Here is a 23,173-nt window from a genome sequence, read left to right as displayed (position 1 = left end):
TGTCACACAGGATTAAAGCTGCTTTATTCAAACCCACTGATCAAACAGCCATGTTAGCAGCTCTGTGAGGGTCTACTTCAGTAGTTGCTCACAGGGACAATAGCAACATGAGGATGTTTTTTTTTCATGTTTCATGTTAAACATGATCACCATCTTAGCTAGGCATGTTACCATGGCAGCATCCGCGGTTTGGCACAGTGCACCGAGGCTGAGGTATTTGGTCACAATCCAAAGTGCTGGGCAAACTGGAATTTTAATGATAATAATAGATGAAAGGAGATCATGAAATTTGCAATTCACAATTCTGAGGGAAACATGAATGTATGAACACTATTTCATTCATGAGTTTAGGCAATAGCTCACTGAAAAATAGAAAGAATAACCTAATAATGATGCCACAGGAATATTTAGGGGCTCACCCGAGTCAGCGAGGTTCATCCTCTGAGAGCCGTAAAAGTCTGTATTAAATATTGTTCCATTGCATCAAGAAGGTGTTGCGTTTTTTTTTTTACAGTTAATGATTTATAGGTTCCTCTAATAGAGGGAGCAAGATCTCCAAAGTCTTTAGGATTCATCTTCTGGGGACCATTACTCTACAACCTGGAATGGCAATCCATCCAATTGCTGGTATATGGATCTATGTCTGGATCAAAGTATAATTAGCAGTAATATTTTTCCAACCAAGCAACAGTTTAAAACCTTCCATCACATCCATACTCCCAAGCTGAAATGACATCAACTTTTGCTGAGTACAACAGAGAGCAAATCATGGTTTCATTTCAGTAAAGGGAAAATTATATTATCCTTCACGGGTGGAAAAAGAACAGTAGTGTACGGGAATGAGATGTCTTGCTCAATACAAGTAATTTTTTTATGTACTGCTATGTTGGATTTCCTGATTATTCATTTATTTCATGCTAGAGACACAGTAAAATGTACCAAAAACTGTCAAAGCAGCACAAAGATCATTCATATGTGAGGCTCTTTTCTGAAAGTCTACCGCGTCAGGAAAGGAGAATTAGTTATTAAAACAAATGGCAGGAGATTCCGCTCCACAGCTGCCCATTGGTTGGTGGATTGTTCTGACAATGGGAAAAAGAGACTTTTTTTTGCTTGCGATGTTGCACAATATGCAGTATGCTAAAATTTAACTGCAGCATTATTCTGCCTTCTCTTTTAATTTGATGTTTTATATGTGATTTTTATGAAAAGTACCAAACTGGATCTTACTAAAAAGGCATGTTCTTCAATATGTCCTCTTGATATCAACACATTTTGGTCAGTCCAATTGGGATACTTCATCAAACACTTGCATAACAAGACATTAAGACAAGTAAGACATTAAGTTTACTTCTTGTTGCATGTTATTTACATGTTTAAATAAAAACTGAAACACGACAAAAAGAGCTACTTGCTCTATATTTTACAACACAACACTGTATGATGAGCGCCACCGGCCAGTTAGACAGAGGAGAAGGAAAAGGGCCTGTCAACCATGCAGGATATGCATGAGGTGATTAGCACAGAGCCGATATCTCGTCAGGGCTCGCCGCTTCCTCTTCGAGGTCACAGCTCTGCAAAGTAAAACATTTTCAACATCTAAACAGGCCAGTGAGGATGAAGGCACCACGCCACCCAGCCAAGAAGCTGAACGCTGTGAAAAAAAGTCAGCAATCCCCAAAACAGCAAACTGAAATATCTGTGATATTTATAGGGTTTATTCTGGGTTTAGAAAACCAGTGCCACACTTTGGTCCAATCAAAAGCTACAGTACGCCTTTGCTGACCTGAGCTCTGGAGCGATGGAGGCAAATTAAAGTAGGTACATTTTAAAACGTTGGAAAGGTTTTAAATGTATGTTTTTATATGTCAGAAGCCAGAAGGAAAAGAGGAAGAGAGAAAGTGACGAAACAAGAAACCGACCGAGAGTGAATATAGGAGTATATATCACCCGTTGGCGGGCGCTAAAAGAGGCCAAAAGATGCCTATAGGGGGAGCCTGAGTATAGGCCAGAGTGAATCTTGCATCATGTTGCTTTTAGGTGTCACTCACTCTGCATCTGATTAAATGTGTTAAAAATTAAGAGCCGGACACCAGCAAGGTTTCTGAAAAGGATTACGGAAAATGAGGGAACTGTTAACAATTGCGTGAAAAAAACTGAATCAAATTTGAAATTTAAGTATTTTGGATGTAAACAATCTTGGGCGTTATTGGTCGGGGAGGTAGATATTTACTATGAAGTAATAATTTCCACTGTTCTTTCCGTTGTACTTGTTTTCTTTCTGCTAAACCTGTCCCTGTGAAGTGGAAACAGGTTTATCCATCTGATCCAAGCTCATGGCTTTTCTAGTATTTACTCGTTTTTTCCAGACGATAATGAGTTATTTTACATACAAGTCATTATACTGAGCAAACAGCTCATCTCTATCTGAATGCTTTCAAAGAACCTCCACTAAAGACACATGTAAACTGAGCATCCTATGCTCTGCGTACACACGGCCTGCTCCTTGAAACACAATCACCTCTGCATGCATGTGTCCACAGTGGCCCGAGCTGTGCTGTGGCAGAGCGTCCGGGCGGCAGACGGCAGCAGCAGTGCATTAGACCCCAACGTCATCATCGCCATGAGAGCATGATGGTGACTGACAAATAAAGAAGTGGGAGAGAAGTGACAGGCTGGAACAGGATCGCAGCTCGGTTTGAAGGCAGCTGGGGCAGGCACACACAGAGCCCCGCTAGAACAGGGAAGTGACTCAAATGACTTTTCTGCTAAACTTAATTGTCCTTTCTCAGCCCACGTATCTGTCACTGCAACACTCGTGCCACATATTTAACTCTTAACTGGACACTTTTCAGAAACAAGGGACAGTAAAGGTGTGCTGCAATGTGCCATCAAGAGTGTGTCTGTGTGAAGGAGGAGCAGGAAACTGCAGAACTCCTCTCGTATTTCAAACGCCGGAATGAGTAAGTCGAGGCTGCCTTTATGTGGAGTTGCAGAACAGGAAGAGAAACAACACTCCGAGTGAGTGAGATCCCACTAGAGGAAGTTGTAATTATTATTCGTGGAAGGAACCAGAGGGAGGAAAGTGCCGTAACGTGCATGATTACCCAAGGACATCAGTGACAGAAAACCAAACACCTGGTCGGTGCCAGAGGGTTGTTGCACCTCCACAATGGGAGAACAAATTCACACATTTTGTAACTGAATCAATAACAGGAGTTTAAAAATAACCTCATATCAATGAAATCAGCAGAAGCAAAGTGGCGCTCGAGAGCCGAGTACCTAACAGATGAAAAGATGATTTGTCTTTATTGCATCAGTGGATGTTTGGAATATTGCTGTTGGCACTGCTGAAAGCTTTTCTACCTTATTCTGGCTGTAAGTTAACATACGTCTCTAACAGTAGACACTGTAACAGGATGGTGCAATCACATACATTGTGAGGTTGTTCAACCTGAATATGTTGCGCAATTGTACTCCTGTCCTGCAGGGAGTGTCGAGAGACCGCCTGAGCAAATTTTGAAGCGTCTTCAGCTCACCACCAACCAATCAAGATGACTGCTCATGGGGATAATATGGCCTTTTACTTTCAAAAATGAACACACTCTACCTTTGAAAATGGGGTTGTGAGGGCACCGAAAACAATCACGCACCACAAGCTGTAACAGCACAAACATTCTTTGTGCACCCACACACACACACACACAGAGCATGTGAGTGTGTTTGTGTCTGAGGGAGAAAAAAAGAAAAAGAGAGAAAGAGAGAAAGAGAGAAAGAGAGAGAGAGAGAGAGGCCTGTGACTTCCTCTACTACATCACACTATGAACACGTTAAACTGCAAAATTGCGGTGCTTGTAGTTCTCAAAAGTAAATTAGATAGATTCCTGTAGTGTGAATGAAGTTGCGAATACGTTTGCCGTTGGTTGACCATAAATGGAAGTTGTGATTAAAAAAGGTCAGTGGCCACCTTTCTGCAGCAAAGACTTCGCAGAGGAGACCGTCCAGATGTGGAAGCTAAGCAAATTTTCCAACATCTCAGAAGGGGATCAGAAACTCTGACGCTGGTCAGTGGGGTTTGTCTGTCAGAGCACATGAAAGTGCCGACCTAAAAGCCAGGAAACCCAGTCACCGCCTGCCTGTCTTTACTTACAGTGCGGCACTGGAAAACAATATTCTACGTGCTTTGATCAAAAGTAAGAATCTATACTTCTTGAGTCACTCTGCTGACTCAATACGAAAAGGGCATGAAAATGAACAGGCAAAAAGACAGAACCTCAAAGTGGTTCCACCACATTTTTAACTGCGTTGTCTATAGAAGTAATGAGGCAGGACACACACTCGTCATGTACCGATGGTGGGGTTGATGGGACTGTTAACGACCAGCAGACAGTCCACAGACGTTTCTGGAAACCAACGGCGGTTAAACTCCCTCATCCGCCCCAGAGATGCGGAGGTAAATCGAGTGTATAAAACCTCTCCGGTCCCACGGAGGAGTGTTATGTCTGAGCCAAACATGACACACCATCCTCCCTGCGTGCCTCCTCCTGCAGACACTCAGAGCGTGAAAATGGTGAAATGGCAGAGGACGGTGTCATTTTCACCTCCTGTGTTCGCGCTCTCATGTCCAGGCCGACACAAACACCGGCACTGAGCTCAGACGCGTTTTGTCTGTGGACATGTTGATTTAGGTAAATGATCCCTCTGATAATCAGATCCTGCTAACCATTATAGCCGAGTGAAGCATGGTGAATGCATGTCAGAGGGAGCGAGGTAATCATACCACCCGCAAACAGCTTTGAACAGACTCTCACTGGAACAAAACACCGAGGCTCACACAGAGTCCTTGCAGTCAACTACAAACTCTGCGGTTTGTGTGCAGAGGGGAAGGAGCCGTCAAGCAGCCATACATCACTCCACTATGACATGTGCTAAAATAGGAAACAAACCAAATTTAATGCTGGTTTCTCCTGTTTTTGGGCCTGTTTAGGAGCAGCCAGAGTGGATAACCTTTATGCAGGGAGCCCTAAAAAAGGAGGAAAAATGGGTATTCCCTCCCTCCATTTATCTCTAACACTGCTCGCATGAGACAGGAAGTTCACAGCTAAAAGCGAAAGAGATGTTATCTGTGGCAAGACGTTGCTTTTTTTCCATGAAGTCATCACAAGCCCCTGGGTAGGGTGGCTGGCTGCAACAAAAGAGCTTCTGTTTGACTGGCACAATGTGCCGCTCTACTCCACAGCTTGGCCACACATGCAAATGACAGGCCAGGAGCTTGGGGAAGGTGTGGTGATGTCAGGTCCCAGCGCCACACGAAAACACAACTCAAACACCAGCTGAACATAAGAGAAGATTACAGCCTGGGGCTCATGTCCACACTGACAAACTCTACCTTCACCTGAAACCCACCTGATGAACAGCAATTTCACTCGCACTGTTGCTGTTTTGACAGCACAAGTTTGTGCGTGTGTGATCGTTATCTCTCACATACACATCCACTTCCCTCTGAGGTCCGGTAATATGAACTGGAGAGTTATAACCATAACTGTTGAAAGTGAAAACAGGTTGCTCGAGATTTACTGTTTCATTACATTCCCCCCCCCCTATCTTCTTCCACTGCAGTAGCCTGAGCATGCCTGCATTTCCTGATCCTGCATGACAGCCAGGGATGTGCACTGTCTCTCCACACGCACGCACACACGCACGCAGACACGCACGCACACAACTTGCGCCAATACTTGGTTAAGCAGGGTTGCACGTTAGTCCTCGATAAGAATAAAGCTTTCTAAGGCAATTACGCACAGCGTGCTCTCAAACCACACCTGACGTGAGGTGACCTCTGCGGATACCCTAGTTACAAAAAGTCAATCATGGTTTATTTGCATTGATACCTTCCCTGTCCAGCGGTCTCTGTGTCAATGTATTCCTTAAACACGCGGTACAACGCGCGGAATGGTTTCAACACGAGCGTGTGCATGAATGAATGTGCCACTGACTGCGCGCCACGGGGAATACTGTTTTACGCACAAGAGCGGCCTGAAATATAACAGCAGCAGTGTGACTTCCTGGCACATGGATGGAAATAGGCTGCAACACGCTGCACCTGGGAACTGAGATGGACACATCATAATAACAATAACGTATAAAACTACTCACCGTTCGGTCCATATCTCTCCACGCTGACTTTGACCTGCTCCAGAGTCAGCCCCGTGTTCTCGTTCACGCCGAAGTTGTCTAAAACTTCGGTCGCCGATTTAGTGTGCGCATTTTCCATCTTGACTCACCAGGGCTTAGACAATCAGATTTAGAGGCAGGTAGTATCGAAATGCATGTATTGTGCTAATCGGAGGGGTGTTGCTGGAGGGAAGAAGGAGGTGAAACGTCTCCACCACCGGTGCGGACGCTTGAGGAGGCGGAGGCTCGCTCGGTTCGCTGTGTCACCTGCTGTCCCCCCTGAAGAAAAACCTCCAGATCCTCGGCACAGACGCTGTTGTTCCTCTGTCGGTCGAGTGCTGCCGCTGCTACTTCATCTCCTCCATCTGAAGGTGTGCTCTGTGTGCGGAGCGCCTCCCCGCCGCTCGGGTACTCCCTCCTGCGCTCCCATTGGCTGCGCGTACCTGAGCGGAGCCTTCACGCAAACACTTGACACATCTCAGAACAGGACACACGCAGCTCAGAGTCGGTGCTGTCAGGGAAACTGCTTCTCGGCTTCACCACACCGCACACCAGCCCCTGGAGCTGACAGGGGGACAGCGTGCCTTGCTCAAGGACCCAGAGAATGTTTTTCTGCTGCTTGTGTGAGAAGACGTTTCACAGAGCTTGTTGCGTGTATTTATACTGTATTTAGCTTTGTTTGTTTAGCACTTATCCAAACAAGGTTACAAAGTCCTTCACAAAAAGAATCCATGTCAAAAAGAAGAATGGATTGTAATAAAAGGTATTTCATTCACTTTAATTCTAGGGGCCAAATCATAGCATAATAAGGTCAATACCTTGACATTTATAGAGAATTTATATTCTCTGAGCATTTACATTTCTCTGCAGGGTAGCTCACCATACCATACGATACATGATACATGGCCCGAGATAAGGATAATATCATGATACAGCAATTCTTCGGCAATCAATAAATTGACGGACAATTATATAACAATACATCATGATATCTGTCTAACTGAAGAATACAAAATGCCCATAAAGAGGTAAAGTGCAGGATTTGTGTATTTATTCACTGCGACTCACAGAGTTTGACACAAACCGAGATGAAAGAATGCGCCAAAGAAAAGCATAAAGTCTTATCTTAGTGCCTCTTTATATCAAACATACTGAAACCTACCATTGTCCACATAGGCATAAACTATAAACTATAAACTGGCAAAGGTCAAGTATGTATATATATATATATAAATAAACTAAATATCAATATTTGGCGCCAGTATATAGATTATCGTATCTCATGAGTTGGGACGATGATATGTTGCCATATCAATATTTTGCCCCACCTCTACTGCTAAGTGTCACCCTGGGGCCAGTTGCACAAATGTTATGTAAATGTATTGTCAGTGAGTCATTTTGCTGTTGATCTGAAACTACCTGCATGCAAGTCAGACAAACAATATGGCTAACGAATTTTAAACTTCTACCCCCCAAGTAAATTTCCACTGTGAGATTATAATGTGTGGTTTGTTGCAGAGTAAGCAAGGATATGAAGTTTCTGCACATGACATCTAAATAAAACAGAGTTTGGTTTGACTGTATGTAGAGGATACAACACTTTTACATGCAGAGAAATGCATTCAAACAGTTGTCATACAAAAGAAAGAAGCAGTTCAATACTATGAAAAACAACAAAATTCATTTTCACACAATCACAATGCAGGGTGATGATGGGGGTGTCTGTGGCTGGTGAAAGGAGCTGGACGTTCTGAGCTGGACAATAGCAGCTTAACACGACGTCCCAAACTCTAACAGCTGTGTCCCTTGTCCTTGCAGTCTCGCCAGACTGTTCTTTCCTGAGGAGACTTAGAAATGATCTCTCTCTCTCTCTCTCTCTCTCTCTCTCTCTCTCTCTCTCTCTCTCTCTCTCTCTCTCTCTCTCTCTGTCTACGTGTTGAGAAACGGCCTCAGACACCTCAGGACCATAATGGCTGAATACAACAGCTGTGGATGGGATTCTTGCCAGTCCAGTTCGACAGTAAAATGGAATAAAACATTCAACAAAACAGGACTTCCCCATATAAAATATACATTAAAGCCCAGGATGCAATTGTTGGGATTACAGGTTATACTGTTATCAAAATGTAACACGTAGAAGAAAAATAGGAATTATGTACTGTAGTTTTGTAATTATCATTTACTTGAAACAACTATGAATTAGTCACTTATCGGTGAAATTAATATTTAATGGTCTATTAGAAACCTGAACAAGAAGTGAAAGAGCTAATTCAACAATATGAAAATACTCCCATTACAATTCAACATTTTCCTTAAAGCAAGTACAATAACAGCATTATCAGCTAAATGTGCATAAAGTATCTATATGAATCAACTCAAACTGGAGTAAAACGGCCCATGTGATGATGTATTACCATACATCATATCATTTGATTATTAACATTAATGCATGAATGTATGTACTGTGACCCATTTTCAAATGTTTGAACTACTTTATATGCAGTTCAGTAGTTTAGGCCTGTGTTCCCCAATGTAGGGGTTGAACCCCTCTGAAGGGTCCCAGATGTGAGAGGACATGAGATGATTGACAGAGGAGGAAACAAGGTCTTTATATCATTTAAGCCATGTGAGAACTTCCGAGGGGAAAATGTCCTTGGTGGAGCATGACAGAGGACGAGGCGTCCTAGAAAAAAAATGCTTTAAATGTAAATCTTCATCTGGAACTACTGCTGTCAGATAAATGTGGATATTCATTTTTGTATTAATTATCTCAAAGTTGTATTAAGGAATCGTAATTTAACAAAAGAAAAACACACTTAATACTTCACGCTCTCATATTCAACTCAAGGTTCTCAAGTGGGTTATTTAAAACGGCATAAACGACATGATGAGTGTTTGTGTGATCACTCTTTGTGACATGTTTTGTAATAAACAAAGTCACCACAAGGTCCAAATCCTGTGCGGTGACTGAAAAAGTTATTCAATTTTATGGATCAGTAATTTATGACATCACTGAATCATCAACATGTATACACAAAGTGACTTTCCTGGTTTATTGTGGACGGACACACTCACTTTGATTCATTCCGACAACTCATTTCAACCAGACATACGCACACACATACAGCAGCAGCAGCAGCACATCCAAGTAATCTTTCCCTGTCGCTTACAATAACCCAGTAGCTCACACGCATAGCATCAGAAACAAACACTACACTCAGAGTACACAAAAACGTTACTTTGCATATCATTGACTAACACCCCCTGGGACCTGAGCCTCCTGGGAAACAAGTGACCTCATGGGACATATAGAGTATGTGTAACCTAAACAAATAAACCCCGCCCATCTGTATCTGCTATCAAATCAGATTATTTTTGTCCCTCTAACTGACATCCTGGTTGAAATGTTTAAATGATATCCCACTCTCTCTTTTTGTTCTTCTTGGCTTTTTGTGGGACTTCACTTCACCCCAGTGTTTATAGAACATGACTTCACGTCTCATACATGTAGAGCCCATCTCGAGGTGCCGTGCACGAGAGAAACCAGCAGTTTGTTGATGCAACGGCAGAAGTTTAATGAATTTGCACATTCCCTGTCGACTGCGGCGGAATGGGCCAATTACGTGCAAGTAGGGAAACCTGTGTTCCACGTTTCTCTGTCATCACGTTATCCTGAGTGTAAGGTTACTGCAGCTCCATCTCCCCACTGTATGCAGATGCTGAAATGGGTCTACTGCTGGAGACCACAGGCGCTGGACTGGGACCTGGTTGGGCACAAAGTATAAAAAGAACAAGGTGCTCCAATTCTGTCCCCACTCACAGCTGGCCTCTTCTCTCACGGTGAAGAAAAAAAGGGTATTTATATCTGGAGCTTATGCAACTTCCAGAGCTGCTGTCTGGAGGATGGTCGCCGGCTACATGAAGTTCTTGGATGCTAAGTGCCTACAAGTGCCTTCTCGCTTGTTCTGGAGGTTTTGTCATTGCCTCTGCGTCGATATTTAGATCCAGAGATTTCTGTTTTAAAAACCAGACCTCACTGCAGCTATCCACAGATCCACTGCAGACACTCGGGCTTCACTCAGAGGCCCCACTCGCTCTGCTCGCTGCCCACTCACACACAGTTAGTGAGATTATCGTTCGTCACCAGCACTATTGATTTTTGAAGTAGACTTGCAAGTGTGTGTCAAAGCCTCTGCGCCAGACCTCATAGAGACAAAAAATTTGAACCCCTTCGATGCCAAAGCTCTCACGCAAAGGAAATCCCCACCCTGACCCCCCCTCTCTGACTCGCTCCCTCCTTCCCCTCAGCAGCACACACTGGGGGACTGTGCTAGCCTCAGGACCAGTCACACAACATTTTCCACACAGCACGGTCGGCCTTCCAATAGCATTTGCCTTCCCCTTTCGCTTGCAGCTTTTCATTTGCATGAGGGAAATGAGCCGTGGCCTCCAGAGCATAGAAAAAAAGAAATTTCCCTCCACATCGCACGTGATGAATCATAAATCTACGAGCACTATCCAAATCGAGACCTGCCATTCTGTGCCGCTGAGCCTCAAGTCAGGTTTTTATATTTGACAAAAAACATTATGAATTTAACTCTGAAACAGATAAACAGGCACCTTTTCGATTATTTTTCTTCAGAGTCTGTTAGAATTGACATCTACTATACAAAAGACTGGAGCGTTGGGGACAAACAGCTGCTGCTGCCATTGACTTTGAATCAAGGAGATGTGATGTGAGTCAAAAAAACAGTCTGGAGCAGCTGCACTTGACAAGAAACCCAAGTGGCAAATCAACCCACCCAGCCGTCGCCATCGCCTCTTCCCCATTCATGCACATCTGTGAGAGAGTCATCATTTCACAGTCTGGTGCAGCAGGGTTCCACCAGCCTGTCAGCCCCGGGGACAGAAGGGATGCTTTTTATATGAGAGAGGAACTGTCTGCTTTTTAGTCTTAATACTAACATTTTTACAACATCATTTCTTTAATATTCAGTATTAAAAAGGTGATTTTTTTAATCATCAGAAGGAATATACAGTTTATCTATTTATACGAATCAAGATGCATGGATGTTCAGGTTATTTAGGTTTAAGGTCATAAGTCATTTGAGTTAATACTATTTTGTTTTGGACTTGATCGATGTTGATATTTATTCTTGATGTGATTAAGATCCACAACCTTTGATGAACCATTTTCTACACTTGTCACTATTCATTTTTCAATCCCTTCAAAGCCAATATTATAATTCAGAATACCCCAACCAGGCTCCACACACACACACACACACACTCACACACACACACACACACACACACACACACACACACACACACACACACACACACACACACACACACACACACACACACACACACACACACACACACACACACACATTCCTCATCACCACGTCCAGGCAGGCTGACTATTAGCTATTTAATAATTTGGGGGCAGGATGAGTCACCGAGGGATGACAGGGCTCAGCCTGTCAATCAGTCAGTCTGTCATGGAATCAATCGCCACATATGAAGCAATTAACCAAGTCACTGATGATGAGTGTGTTTAATAGGCAGAAGGTCTGAATACATGGTACAGTCACATATAAGCAGATGAGATGCTGGAGGGGAAGGCGCATACCTTATCACCAGTATTCATACAGGTGATATAGGTCAGCTGTTTGTTTCACCCAGTGCTGAGAGACTGTTTCAAATTTAAAATGTAAATGATAACATTTTATATTAATATATAAATTAATATATTAATATATAATAGTTTTGACATACTTTTCACTGTTATTGTTACTGTTTTCACGTGAATAATCAAGACAAAGTATTAATAATATTTTAATGATAACAATGTGCAAAATGTCAATATACCAAGACAGTGTGAAAGGGGTCACATTTTGTAATGAACCAGCAGAGAATTATGACACAGTTCTGCACTTTATACCATTACCTCTGACTAGGAGGTTATGTTTTCACCCCTGTCTGTTTGTTTGTTGGTTCGTAAAATGGATTACCATGAAAACTCGGTTTTGCAGTTGTTGCTGGTTCCTTTGACTAAACAAATTATTGATTAATAAAAAAGAAAAAAAAATCCATCCACATTTGCACATTCTCCTTCTAAACCCAATAAACAATGCTTCACCTTCATAGTCTCATGTTTGGTATTTGTAGACTTTACAGATGTTCTGCCGTAAAGCTGTAGAAAATTTTTTAGACATTTAAAGCAAAGAGACTGACATCTACATCACATTACATCACAGTCATACAGTCATTCTGTATTGGTTCCTGCGGGATCAACCCACAATTCAGTCAGCTCACAATCAGCTCATTGGTCTCCAAAATGATTCTGCCCAGTACTCGGGCCACGTATTTGTGTTTCTTCTGGCTCCATTTATGCCTGTTTCCTTGGCCCATGTACGCCGCCACATACAGCATGACTGTCAGACGCTTCCATACCTGGACTCATTCTGGCAAACACACAGAAAATCGTTCTGGATGTCCACCAACGCTGGAGGATAACAGCCAGAATCAGCCCAGATGTGGAGTTGTGTGAGCCAGACTTGGGCCGAGGACACAGACACACGTGCCAGAAGTTTCATTTTGTCTGCAAAGCAAGACCTTAATATGACTATGTATAGTCAGTTAATATACTGTAGATGCCACACTCTTTTGAATGTATGAAAAAGAGCAAAAAGAGGAAAATAATTCAGTCCAAAAAAGAAAAACTATCACATTTATTGATAGACCCATTATGCTCTGTATTATTTCTTTTAAAGGATCAATAGTGCAGGTGCTCATCTCTCTGAGCCTGCTAACTCAATACTTGTCTCAAGTTTTTCTTATCTGATATCCTGTCTCTGGACAACCCTGAGATGATGCTTATTAAAATCTTCTCACCTTCACTGAAACCTGTCCTGAGTACTTAAGATGTTACAGAATTGATGAACTGCGGGAGCAAACCGTGTGATCAATATTCCAGCAATGAATCTGAGCAGCTCTGACTTTTAGTTTGAAGCCAAACTCAAATTAATCAAATTTTGTAATGTGGAGCCTTGGACTGATCCTGCTCATGACAAATTAAGTACATTAAGATTGAAACGCACTTGATTTTGAATCAATCAGAACCAAAAACATGCAGTATAAACCCAAAGTGTATCACAGTCACCATATCATCCTATCTTTTGAATTCCTTGTCAAATTTATAAAACAGCATGGATGAAGAAGCAGAACAAATGCTGGAGACAACAGGTCACAAACACAAAAAAAACGACTGCGCCTCAGGCAAAGCGAAGACAACACTGAATAATAAATGTCGGGGTTATCCCTGTCCTGGTGATGGATTGAATTTTGCATGAAGCGTTTGCTCTTCTCGCCCGTCTGAGGCCCCCGCCCGTTGCGGCTATTAATAGCGGTGATGATCAACCTCCGAAGGCTCCTTCTGCTCCATCTGCTCCTGAGGCTGCTGGTTTGACAGGTCATCTACACCAATTAACTCCAGTCTGAGACGCTGTCAACAAGTGCAACGGCTTCAGAACTTTGGGCTTTTGACGTGACATTACAGCTGCCGGTATAAATATTCAGCAATGAACACATTGGCAAGGGCGAGGCTGTTTGCTTCAGAGGAGACCATTGTTCCTGTGTGAGGAGTACTGCTTGTTTTAGGAAAAAAAACAAGAGTAAAAACTACACAAGTGTTGGATTGAAGAAATACACTCTTTCATGCACAATAATTGTGTGTTGAAAGTGAGCTCTGCAGTGTGGCTCCCCCGCCTCTTCTAATCATGTCTCCACGCTGATCAGCACCAAGGACAGACTGGGCCATTACAGAGGATCAATTGCCAGGGTCCCCCCCAAAGGGTTTTTTATGTAAATTACCAATGACCACGCTTCTCCACATCACAATAGAGAGAGCACAACAACAACGGAGGTTGCCACTTCCTGTCAGAGCTCCATTTACCAATCAGTGACCTGGGAAATAGATGCTGCAGTGGCAATAAGCAATCATGTAAGATCCAAATGAATGAGGACACTGGGAACTGCGAACAGTATCTTCAGAACAGATTTTTTTTGAAGGTGGGTAAATGGACTATAGGTTGATTTGCTCTTTACTTTGTCAGGCAGAGGTTCTGCAGATGTTCAGTAAATCTGTCCCTGAGCGTTACCAGACCAGTGTTAGCAGAAGTAAAGCTTTTTCTGTACTCTACCTGGAAGAGTTTGAAGTTTAGAGCAGCTGTTGGGTCACATTCTTTGGAAAACATTGTGATATGTATATGCAAAGAAACCCTTTTTAGAACTAACACAAAATGAAGTCAACAGTGATCAGTGTGTGCTCACTTTTTTCTGTTAGAAACTCAAAATGAACTCGTAATTTAAGTAAATCATGGCCATGACATGCAAAAAGGGAGGAGCTAAGTTCAGTGCAGAAAAAGAACAAAAGTAGCTTCCAGTCATTGGTGCATGACTTAGAGTTGAGACGCAGTAGCAGATGTTGGCATTGAGTTCAGCAGAGGTCGGTCCCAGCAAAGACTCTTACCCCTCGAAGATGATCTTTTAAACTCTCTTTCAAACTCTCCTCTGTGTCCAGTTCCTTCAGCTGTGTCATGGAATCCTTAAATGTTTCAGGAGTCGGACTGAAGATGCTTCTGACACACCTGAATAGCTTCTTGTGCTTGAGATACTCGTCCCTCTCCTCGCCTTCCTCAGAGTGAGCTTCACTCTTTTAGTCCCTCTATTCAGGCCCCATCTTCATCTCTCTGTTTCTGGTGAGACATCTGGGTGCTTTCTTGTCAGGAGGAGGCGGAACGGTCTTAATAAAACAGAAGCCTCGCTGTGTTGTTGCTCCTTTTCCTCCTCAGTCCTCCGGGTGGATGAAAATCTAAAGTGACCATCCATCTTAGCTGCCGGTGTACAGTCTCCCTTAGTGGAAGGTTGTGAATTCTAATGATAATGATTTTTCTTTGAGAATGTAAACAACATTTTACACTTCATAAATAGATATACTATGCAAGTGACAACTGTTCAAAATTTGAAGAAATTCCCTACCGGCAGACTTGAAATATCACATTCAAGAGGCCAAAAGCATTTTTCGTGAGGCCACCGTGACCTCGACCTTTGACCACCAAAATATAATCAGCTAATCTAGGAGTCCAAGTGAACATTCGAACAAAATATGAAAGGATTCTTCAAAAGTGATTTTAAGATATTGTGTTTACAAGGCAAAAATGGGGGGTCACTGTGAGTTTGACCATTACCCTTAGCCTTCCAAAGTGTAGGCAGCTCATTATTGAGTCCAACTGAACATTTTTAACCAGTTTGAAGAAATTCCCTTGAGGAGTTCTTGAGATATTGTGTTCACAAGAATGGGACAGACGCACAGACAACCAACTACTGGCTGTCGCTGACACAGAGGCATAAAAACATAAAACTAAAGCTTTTCATCAAAAGTTGCAGAAAGTCGCTAATAAATGTTCATCAATTGTAGGAGTGAGGCGGGTTAATCACTGCAAACAAAACCTTTCAACCTTTCACATTCATTTGATCCATTTTTATAATAAAAACACAAGTTACAGGCAACTTAAAGGTAGGGTCGGTAATTTGAAACACCTTTTATCTTATTTGTTGAAATCCTCTTCACGTCCCAATAGCCATCAATCAAAACAGCCTGTGCTCTGGTTCTTGCAGCTAATCCTTGCCCTTGCAATAATTTCAGTTGGAGCAAATGTAATAATTGGTAGGTGTACCTGTCAGTCACTATCCAACCTGCTCTTAGTGCGCTTGACCAGTCTTCAGCTGGGTAGACACGGCTGAAGCAGAGACGATTGTCAGAAATTAGTGAGCAAGTCAAATAAAAGTCGGCTTCTAGTAGTTGTCAGTCACTGTGCATGTGTTCATGTGCCTTGGGGGGCATGGCTTACACGAGGGGGCTGATTGGAGTTTGTGGGATGTATCGCTTTCATTTGTGTGTAGCCTTTGTAGCCCGCTCTTGCTAGCTTTTCCAGGATTACCAACCATAGCTTTAAATACAGACCAAGCTCCTCTTTTTACTGTAAATGGATGAGTTACCTTTAGCCCCACAATAAAAGCAGCTGGTATTCACAGAGACTTTGTTTGAATAATAATCTGCAATGTCAGCCTACAAGGTGAAGCCTACGCTGGATGCAAATCACGCACACAGTCTCCTGAAAGACAGAACCCAGAGCCTTTTGACACGTTGTCTGGCGTGCAGCGTTCAGGCTTCCTAACAAGAAAACAAGTCTTATTATACTTGGTGCACTGGAAGTTGCCATGGCACACACAGAGTCATATTGATCTAACATCCCAAGGGTAATGTTGTCTCTCCGTGCGTGTGGGAGGGCATGTGTGATGTGTATACCTTTCCGAATGAGGAGCTCACTCTCCCCTCCCTCTGATTGTGTTTTTGAGGGACAAATGGCTCGTCACTGTCAGCATCTCTTCTGTTTGTCATCTTTTCATCACTCCACAGTGTAAAAAACGCAACACAGACCAATGGCGGCTTAATGACAAAAGCTCCTGTGGCTTCATAAAGGGATTTTCCTAACCGGTGATAGTTGTGTACGTTGTTTTGTGTGTGTGTGTGTGTGTGTGTGTGTGTGTGTGTGTGTGTGTGTGTGTGTGTGTGTGTGTGTGTGTGTCGTGCAACATGTCAGACACTGTCAGATGGAACAGATGGGAGAGGGGAGTGAGCTGACAGTTTGAATATCAACAATTCCCCTTTTAGAATAATGCCTGACCTTATTCAAATGAGCTGAGAGAGACACACTTCCTGCCTTTGAATCCTGCCTCCCTGTCACCAGAGAGGGATTAAAGAACAGAGCCACAGAGGGACACGTTTCAAACCAGTCTAACAGCAGTAAAACAAGATTTCATAACTGGATCTGATCACATTTGTGTGAAGTATTTTAGGTGGTTAACAATTTGTTTTTGAAAATAGAAATATTGCTAATCAACTACGACATAAAGATGTTTCACTACAGAGCTCACTCTTGCTGTACAAACTAATTGCCATGTCACAAAACCCTGTTGGTATTTCATATATATTAAACTAAAACTAACCCTGTGCACGGAAAAGGTCAAGGATTCAAGTGAAGCAATAAAAAAACATTATTACTCGATGAGGACTTTGAACCTGCATTCACTTTTTTTACCCCTAAATTGTGATCATAACACAGATACATTTTTTGGTCTCTACCAACTCCTGTGGGAAATAAATGGCTTCGGTGCCTTAAGTAAAGACAGACACACTAATTTTAATAACCTTTGGTCCAACAAACATGATAAAAGCAACAAATGTAAGAACTAAACCATGGCAGATTCAATTTAAGATGATTGGAAATGGATACACTCCGCCCCCACTGATGCACTCCGTTTTTTACAGAAAATAAGTGGGAATCCACAAACATCTCAAATTGTTCCCAAGTCAAACTATCTTCACATGCAGCAGATGGTTTTTCATCCGTCAGTCATCAGTTTTTTAGGTATATATTTTTAGCCTGTGTGCCAGTATTAGATATTAGATAGGAAACAGGGGGAGAGGAGGGAAATGCATAGAGGGAATGACTAGCACAGACTCCTCACTCCTGTGAGGTTTGTGTGCTGCCTGACAAGGCTGGAGAGCTTTAGAACAGGGTAAAAGGAAGGAGGGGAGCAAGACGTGGAGGCAGGTGGATCTTAAATGCTACAGATTAAAACTGTGAGTGTTCCACTGGCACAATACAGATGAAAATGGCGGGATTATGGAAAGAACAAACCAGTTTACATGATCTGGATCATCTGGCTTCAAAGCTACGATTTAAGCAACCAATAAAAGTAGGGGCCAAATATAAATGCAGCATTGCTTTCATGCACATGCAAAAATAATGAGGGCAGTTTCAAATTTATAACATCCCATGAGGGACATAAATATCATTTAACTCATACATCACATGAACTTCTCTCATGTAAGGTCTGCTTCTCGGAAGGTCTGATGTCAGATGGTATTGATGATGATGCTATTCACAGCTCACAGAGGTTGTTTTTTTTGTTGCAAGATTTCTTTTAGAAACAGCCGTAGGTTGTCTCAAACATAGATCCACACTCAAGAGCCTGTCTCCTCAGAATGTGAAAGTCCTCAGGATGTACAGCACATACAGTTTATAGAAGTGGAGCAGAGGTTGTAGTATCTATTTTGGAGCTTGTCATTTCTTTGCAGCTCAAGGTTATGTGTTGTAGGTTGTCAGGCTCATCAGCTGAATCCACATTAATTAACAAATATGTTCCGTTCCTTTTTATTTACTTTTCATGTCCTGAAACATCTCGCCAAATGCCTAAAGGAGTCTGCAAACTCAGCAGCATATTCAGATGTCAGAGCAGGCTTGTAATTTTTCTTGTTAGGTAGGCAAATGCAGTGTTTGCATGCAATGCAAACTTTAACTCTGCCTCATCCGGTTTAATTGCATGTTTTCATCCTCTCTTCTCCATTGCATTTGTTTAATTTTCTGTCTGCCCATCTTTTAGTTATCCAGATTACCACAAAACTTGGAGGAAGGAAGCGGTATGGGTCAGGTTTTTTTTTTTTCACTATTCTCCAAATAAGAATCAGGATCTAGTGAATTTAAATATGGTGTCATAAGAGGACTGTGGGGCCTTGGCCCCACAGAAATAAAAGCAACATTTTGATATGCATACCAGAGAAACTTGGATTGTGTACTGATCACCAGAGGTGGTAAAAGTACACACATTCTTTACTTAAGCAGACGAACAGATACTTGATAAAGTACTGATTAAACCTCTCTACTCAAGCAAAAGTATAAAAGTACAGGCTCTGAAATGTATCTGTGTAAAGCAAACTGTGACTCATGTCACATTTATATAGTTTGAAGACTATTTAACTTGAACCACACTTACTAAAAAAACTATTTAGTAATACAGGGTAAAAGCAAGAAAAGATTTATGAGCATGAAAAACTGCCAAGGGGAAAATGTGTTCGTAATGTAGACGTTATCAACGCTAATTCTTTACTTTCTTACATGTTGTTGCTCCTTGTCACAAACATATGTGCTGCACCTCTGTGCTTGATTCTCCTTCTCTTGTCTGTTTCGTCTTGATACATCCTTTATGCCATGTTACGTATGTTGTGCTTGATATGCTCTGACAGATAAAGAACAAGGAATCGTGGAAAGGCGGCACGAGATAACTGCCTTAACTGCATTAAAACTAAAGTAACAAGCTTGTTTTTTTTAAATGTAAGAAGTTGAAAGCACAGATATTTGTTTTAAAATGTAAAAAGTTCAGAAAAATATATACTCTAGTGATGAAACCTGAAAAACGTACTTTAGTTCTGTTCTATTTGTACTTTGTCACGTCCCACCTCTGCTGATAACTGTAACTAAGTTAAAAGCTATGAAACTAATAGAACATTGTGTTTTGAAAATAACTATAATAACTCAAGTGCTCCTAAAAGTGCCAGATATAAGAACCCAATTTCCAATAAACCATGACTGGAAAATGGTTTATCTGCTTGTCATAGATACAACCACTTAGAAAATCTCCATGGACACCACTGAAGCGTTTTATCACATGATTGACAGGGAGGAAACCGTAGTGCTTGAGGCGAGTGTGTGCCTGACTGAAAAGCCAGCATTGAGCCGTTTATACTGTGATAAAAAAAAGTGCAGAATGAATTTGAGGAGTCAACTGTTTTATGAAAATAAATGTTTCATCCATTGCTGAAGCAGATTAGATCTTGAATGCACTATTCCCACTTCCCTTTAATACGTTTTGGAAATTATTTTCTACTCTTCTTATTCATATCATTTGTTTTTTACAGGTACCTCATATAAATAAATGATTTGCCTCAGTAAATGCTCTTCTGTAGAAAGACTATTCATCACTTTGTCATGTCCCTGTAATGCTGCTGCATTTCACATATTTTTCTCAATGCACCATGATGTAGTGCTCGCTGAAGCTGCTCCATTCAAAGTGACAAGGACATTAACTTCATAAACACAGCCACAATAATTCAGCTCGAAATCTAAAAGTCTGTCATTTATGGAGTTGCCATCTACTTAGTAATTCCACAAACGTCTGTCTGTCTGCATGTGTGACGCATTTCTCAGAATGGTTCATCTAATCAACTACACACTTATCATGTGTATTTTTAATAGCGTTTGGTGCAATTTGACACGATGTTCAATATTCATTTAATTTATTTTGATAAGTTGTGAGCTTAGGTCTGAAGATTGTGTTGATTGCTTAACAGACCTCTGAAATAGATGACTTGTAATGTATGGAAAAATAACGGCAGTTCAGCAAATCATATCAAGCTTATATACACTGACACATTTTTTTAAACATACATTTTATGTAAATTTTATGTACATGTGTAACTATTTCATCAAATCACTTTCAGGTTATTTGATTCATTCAAATCAACTCCACATTATAGGGAACTCTGACCCTTTACATTGAACCTATGTAATACATTTACATGAAAATGTTCTATGCATTTTAAATACAAAAAGTTAGCATTTTAGGCAGAATTTTAGGCAGGCACATCATGAAAACCATTGACAGTAAATCTTCACTGCAGAGAGGCAGGTTTAGAACAGGCTCTGCACTACTAAAACCAGCAAATACAATGTTTTTAAAAAATATATATCTATTGCTGTTACAGTCAGCTCTTTCCAGAGAAATCACAGCCGGAGGAGAAAAAAACCTTTCCTCTGCAGCCTTGTTATGGTTAGAGACGCCAGTGCATGCTCTGTCATGACCGTGGTTCGTACCTGCCCTGCTCCTCGGCGGTGCCTGTCTGGTCATGCTGAGCTTATCATCTCAGGGATGTTTCTCCTCACCAGAGGCCTCGCAACGCTGGCTGAACAGAGCCCAGTGTGCGGCCTCGCAACGCTTTAATGAGCCACTTTGCCATCACACTCAGACTGATGTATAACCTTGATGATTTGTTGTGTCATGATATCACTAAGCTTTCACCGCGTGCCTCTCGGTGGACACGGCCGCAGCCGTGCTCGTGCCCTCGAGATGACATCAGTCTCCTGGCTGCAGGTACGAGGACATGGAGGAGATGGGAAAAGAGGAAGAGAGGAGGAGTGATCGTGATGAAGGTCAGAGATTAGTCAAGCGGATGTTGATACCTCAGGGAGTGCTTGTGCTCTGGGAAGACTCACTCTTTTTATAGTTTCACTGGTCGGGTTGGAAAAGCAGATGAGATCCCATACACTCCACATGACACCTCATTTCTTCTTCTCTCCCTCTAAAAGAAACCCAACACAAAGCTAATGTTTGTATTTAAAGTGCCCAGACCTCCCCATGACTTTCCACAAAGGTTTTTCAAACAAACTCGACGCATGTAATGACTCTCACTCTGCAGTTCCACTTCCTGGAGGAGGCAGCTTGGGAGAGTCACTGTTTATTTTAACGTTATCAGACATAAATGGCGTTCAAGACGACACCACTTGAGATTTATGCTGTGAAGAAAATATTAAGAGAAAGTCCCCAAAAGGAGAACCACGCAGTGGCTGCTTATGGAAAGAAACGCGGCAATGGAATGTGAGAAAAAGCAGCAAGCACACCCACAAGCATCCGTGTGAACTGTGTGTGTGTGTGTGTGTGTGTGTGTGTGTGTGTGTGTGTGTGTGTGTGTGTGTGTGTGTGTGTGTGTGTGTGTGTGTGTGTGTGTGTGTGTGTGTGTGTGTGTACATACTGTACATTTGCACAGAGGCAATGTGCCACACAAGCTTTGAAAAGATGAGAGGCTGCATCTTGTCTGTGGGTGGGACAAGATGAGCAAACGGCTTCATAAGCTGTGAGCTGAGCTGGAGTTGAGGGACATGCAAACACACTCCTCTTCTTTTTTGGTTTTACACTTCACTTCATATCCATCTGTCCATCTCATTCTCATTGTGATACACAAACAGATAAACACATGTGTGTTTCCATTAAATCAAATGACACCCATTTCTCTGTCCTGACATAAAGTCGGCTTCACATTCCAAACTGGGAGTCTTATCAACAGAAACACATGCACACAATGAACTAGGCTGTACTGTTATCATGTACAGTGCTGGAATTACAGTGACTATTACTACTACTACTACTAACAACAATATTGATAGTACATTTAATTTCACCGCACCTTTCTAGACACCCAAGAACACCTTTAAATATATCATAAACAAACACTTGAATAAGTGAATAATACTTTAACTTCAGTAGAAATGTCAGGTACCTGTAGTACTAGAAGAGCATTTCTATTCTATGATGTCCTCTACTACATTTCAGTGAGAAATATTCAACTTTTTAAAACTTTAATAAAAAAAGTTATTGAAGCATGTAATCTATCAAGTGATATCTTAAAATACCCTCTTCAAGGGGACCTCAGTATTCATTAATCATACAGGAGCCAGTTCAAGACCCTTTTTCTGATTATATAAAGTAGTTACCTACAACACTACACTACCTAACACTATTAATATCCTGCTCACACATTTATGGACTAAAAGTCCAGTAATATACTTACCTCATACCTTTATGAGATTATAGCTCTAATATGAGCATAATGAATATTTTTACTTTTGATACTTTGAGTAGATTTTATAGAAAACCTTCATACTTAAATGACATTTTGAATGCAGGACTTGTACACATAAGTTTCCATTGTTAATGAGCGAGATAAAAACCTTTAACCAAAGGTCTCCGTCCTTATAACAGTGGTGGATGGTGTTGACAAACTGGGCTGGGTAGCAGATTTTCAGAGAGTCTCAGTAAACACATCCTGCTCCCTGTGTTCAAGGTGGTGACAGACAAAGTTCATGATGAGGATACGTCCCTACAGGTTTCATACAAACTGTTTACTTTCGAAGTTAAGTGAATACACACTCTCATTAAAATCCCATTCAGACATGTTTTTAAAATTACACAGAAATTGTCTTTTATCCACAAAAATGTTTAACAAGTTACAAGTTAATAAACTTACATCCTTCAT

General features: G+C 41.6%; 1 protein-coding gene across 3 annotated transcripts in view; it reads right to left on the bottom strand.

The window, feature by feature from the left end:
• atp2a3 (ATPase sarcoplasmic/endoplasmic reticulum Ca2+ transporting 3) overlaps window positions 1–6,538 on the bottom strand; it is a 50,566-nt gene extending 44,028 nt beyond the window's left edge. For all 3 annotated transcript variants that reach the window (XR_007034862.1, XM_047343496.1, XM_035177759.2), the window contains exon 1: window positions 6,154–6,538. Coding sequence is in view for 2 of the 3 variants with exons in the window: in XM_047343496.1 (XP_047199452.1) it covers window positions 6,154–6,271 (118 nt within the window). In the remaining variant the exon portion in view is untranslated. The remainder of the gene's footprint in view (window positions 1–6,153) is intronic.
• Between the last annotated feature and the right edge of the window lie 16,635 nt (window positions 6,539–23,173).

The sequence above is a fragment of the Hippoglossus stenolepis genome, chromosome 15 (genome assembly GCF_022539355.2).
Source record: "Hippoglossus stenolepis isolate QCI-W04-F060 chromosome 15, HSTE1.2, whole genome shotgun sequence".
In the NCBI taxonomy this organism is placed as follows: Eukaryota; Metazoa; Chordata; class Actinopteri; order Pleuronectiformes; family Pleuronectidae; genus Hippoglossus; species Hippoglossus stenolepis.
This window is presented reverse-complemented; position numbering and strand designations above follow the sequence as displayed.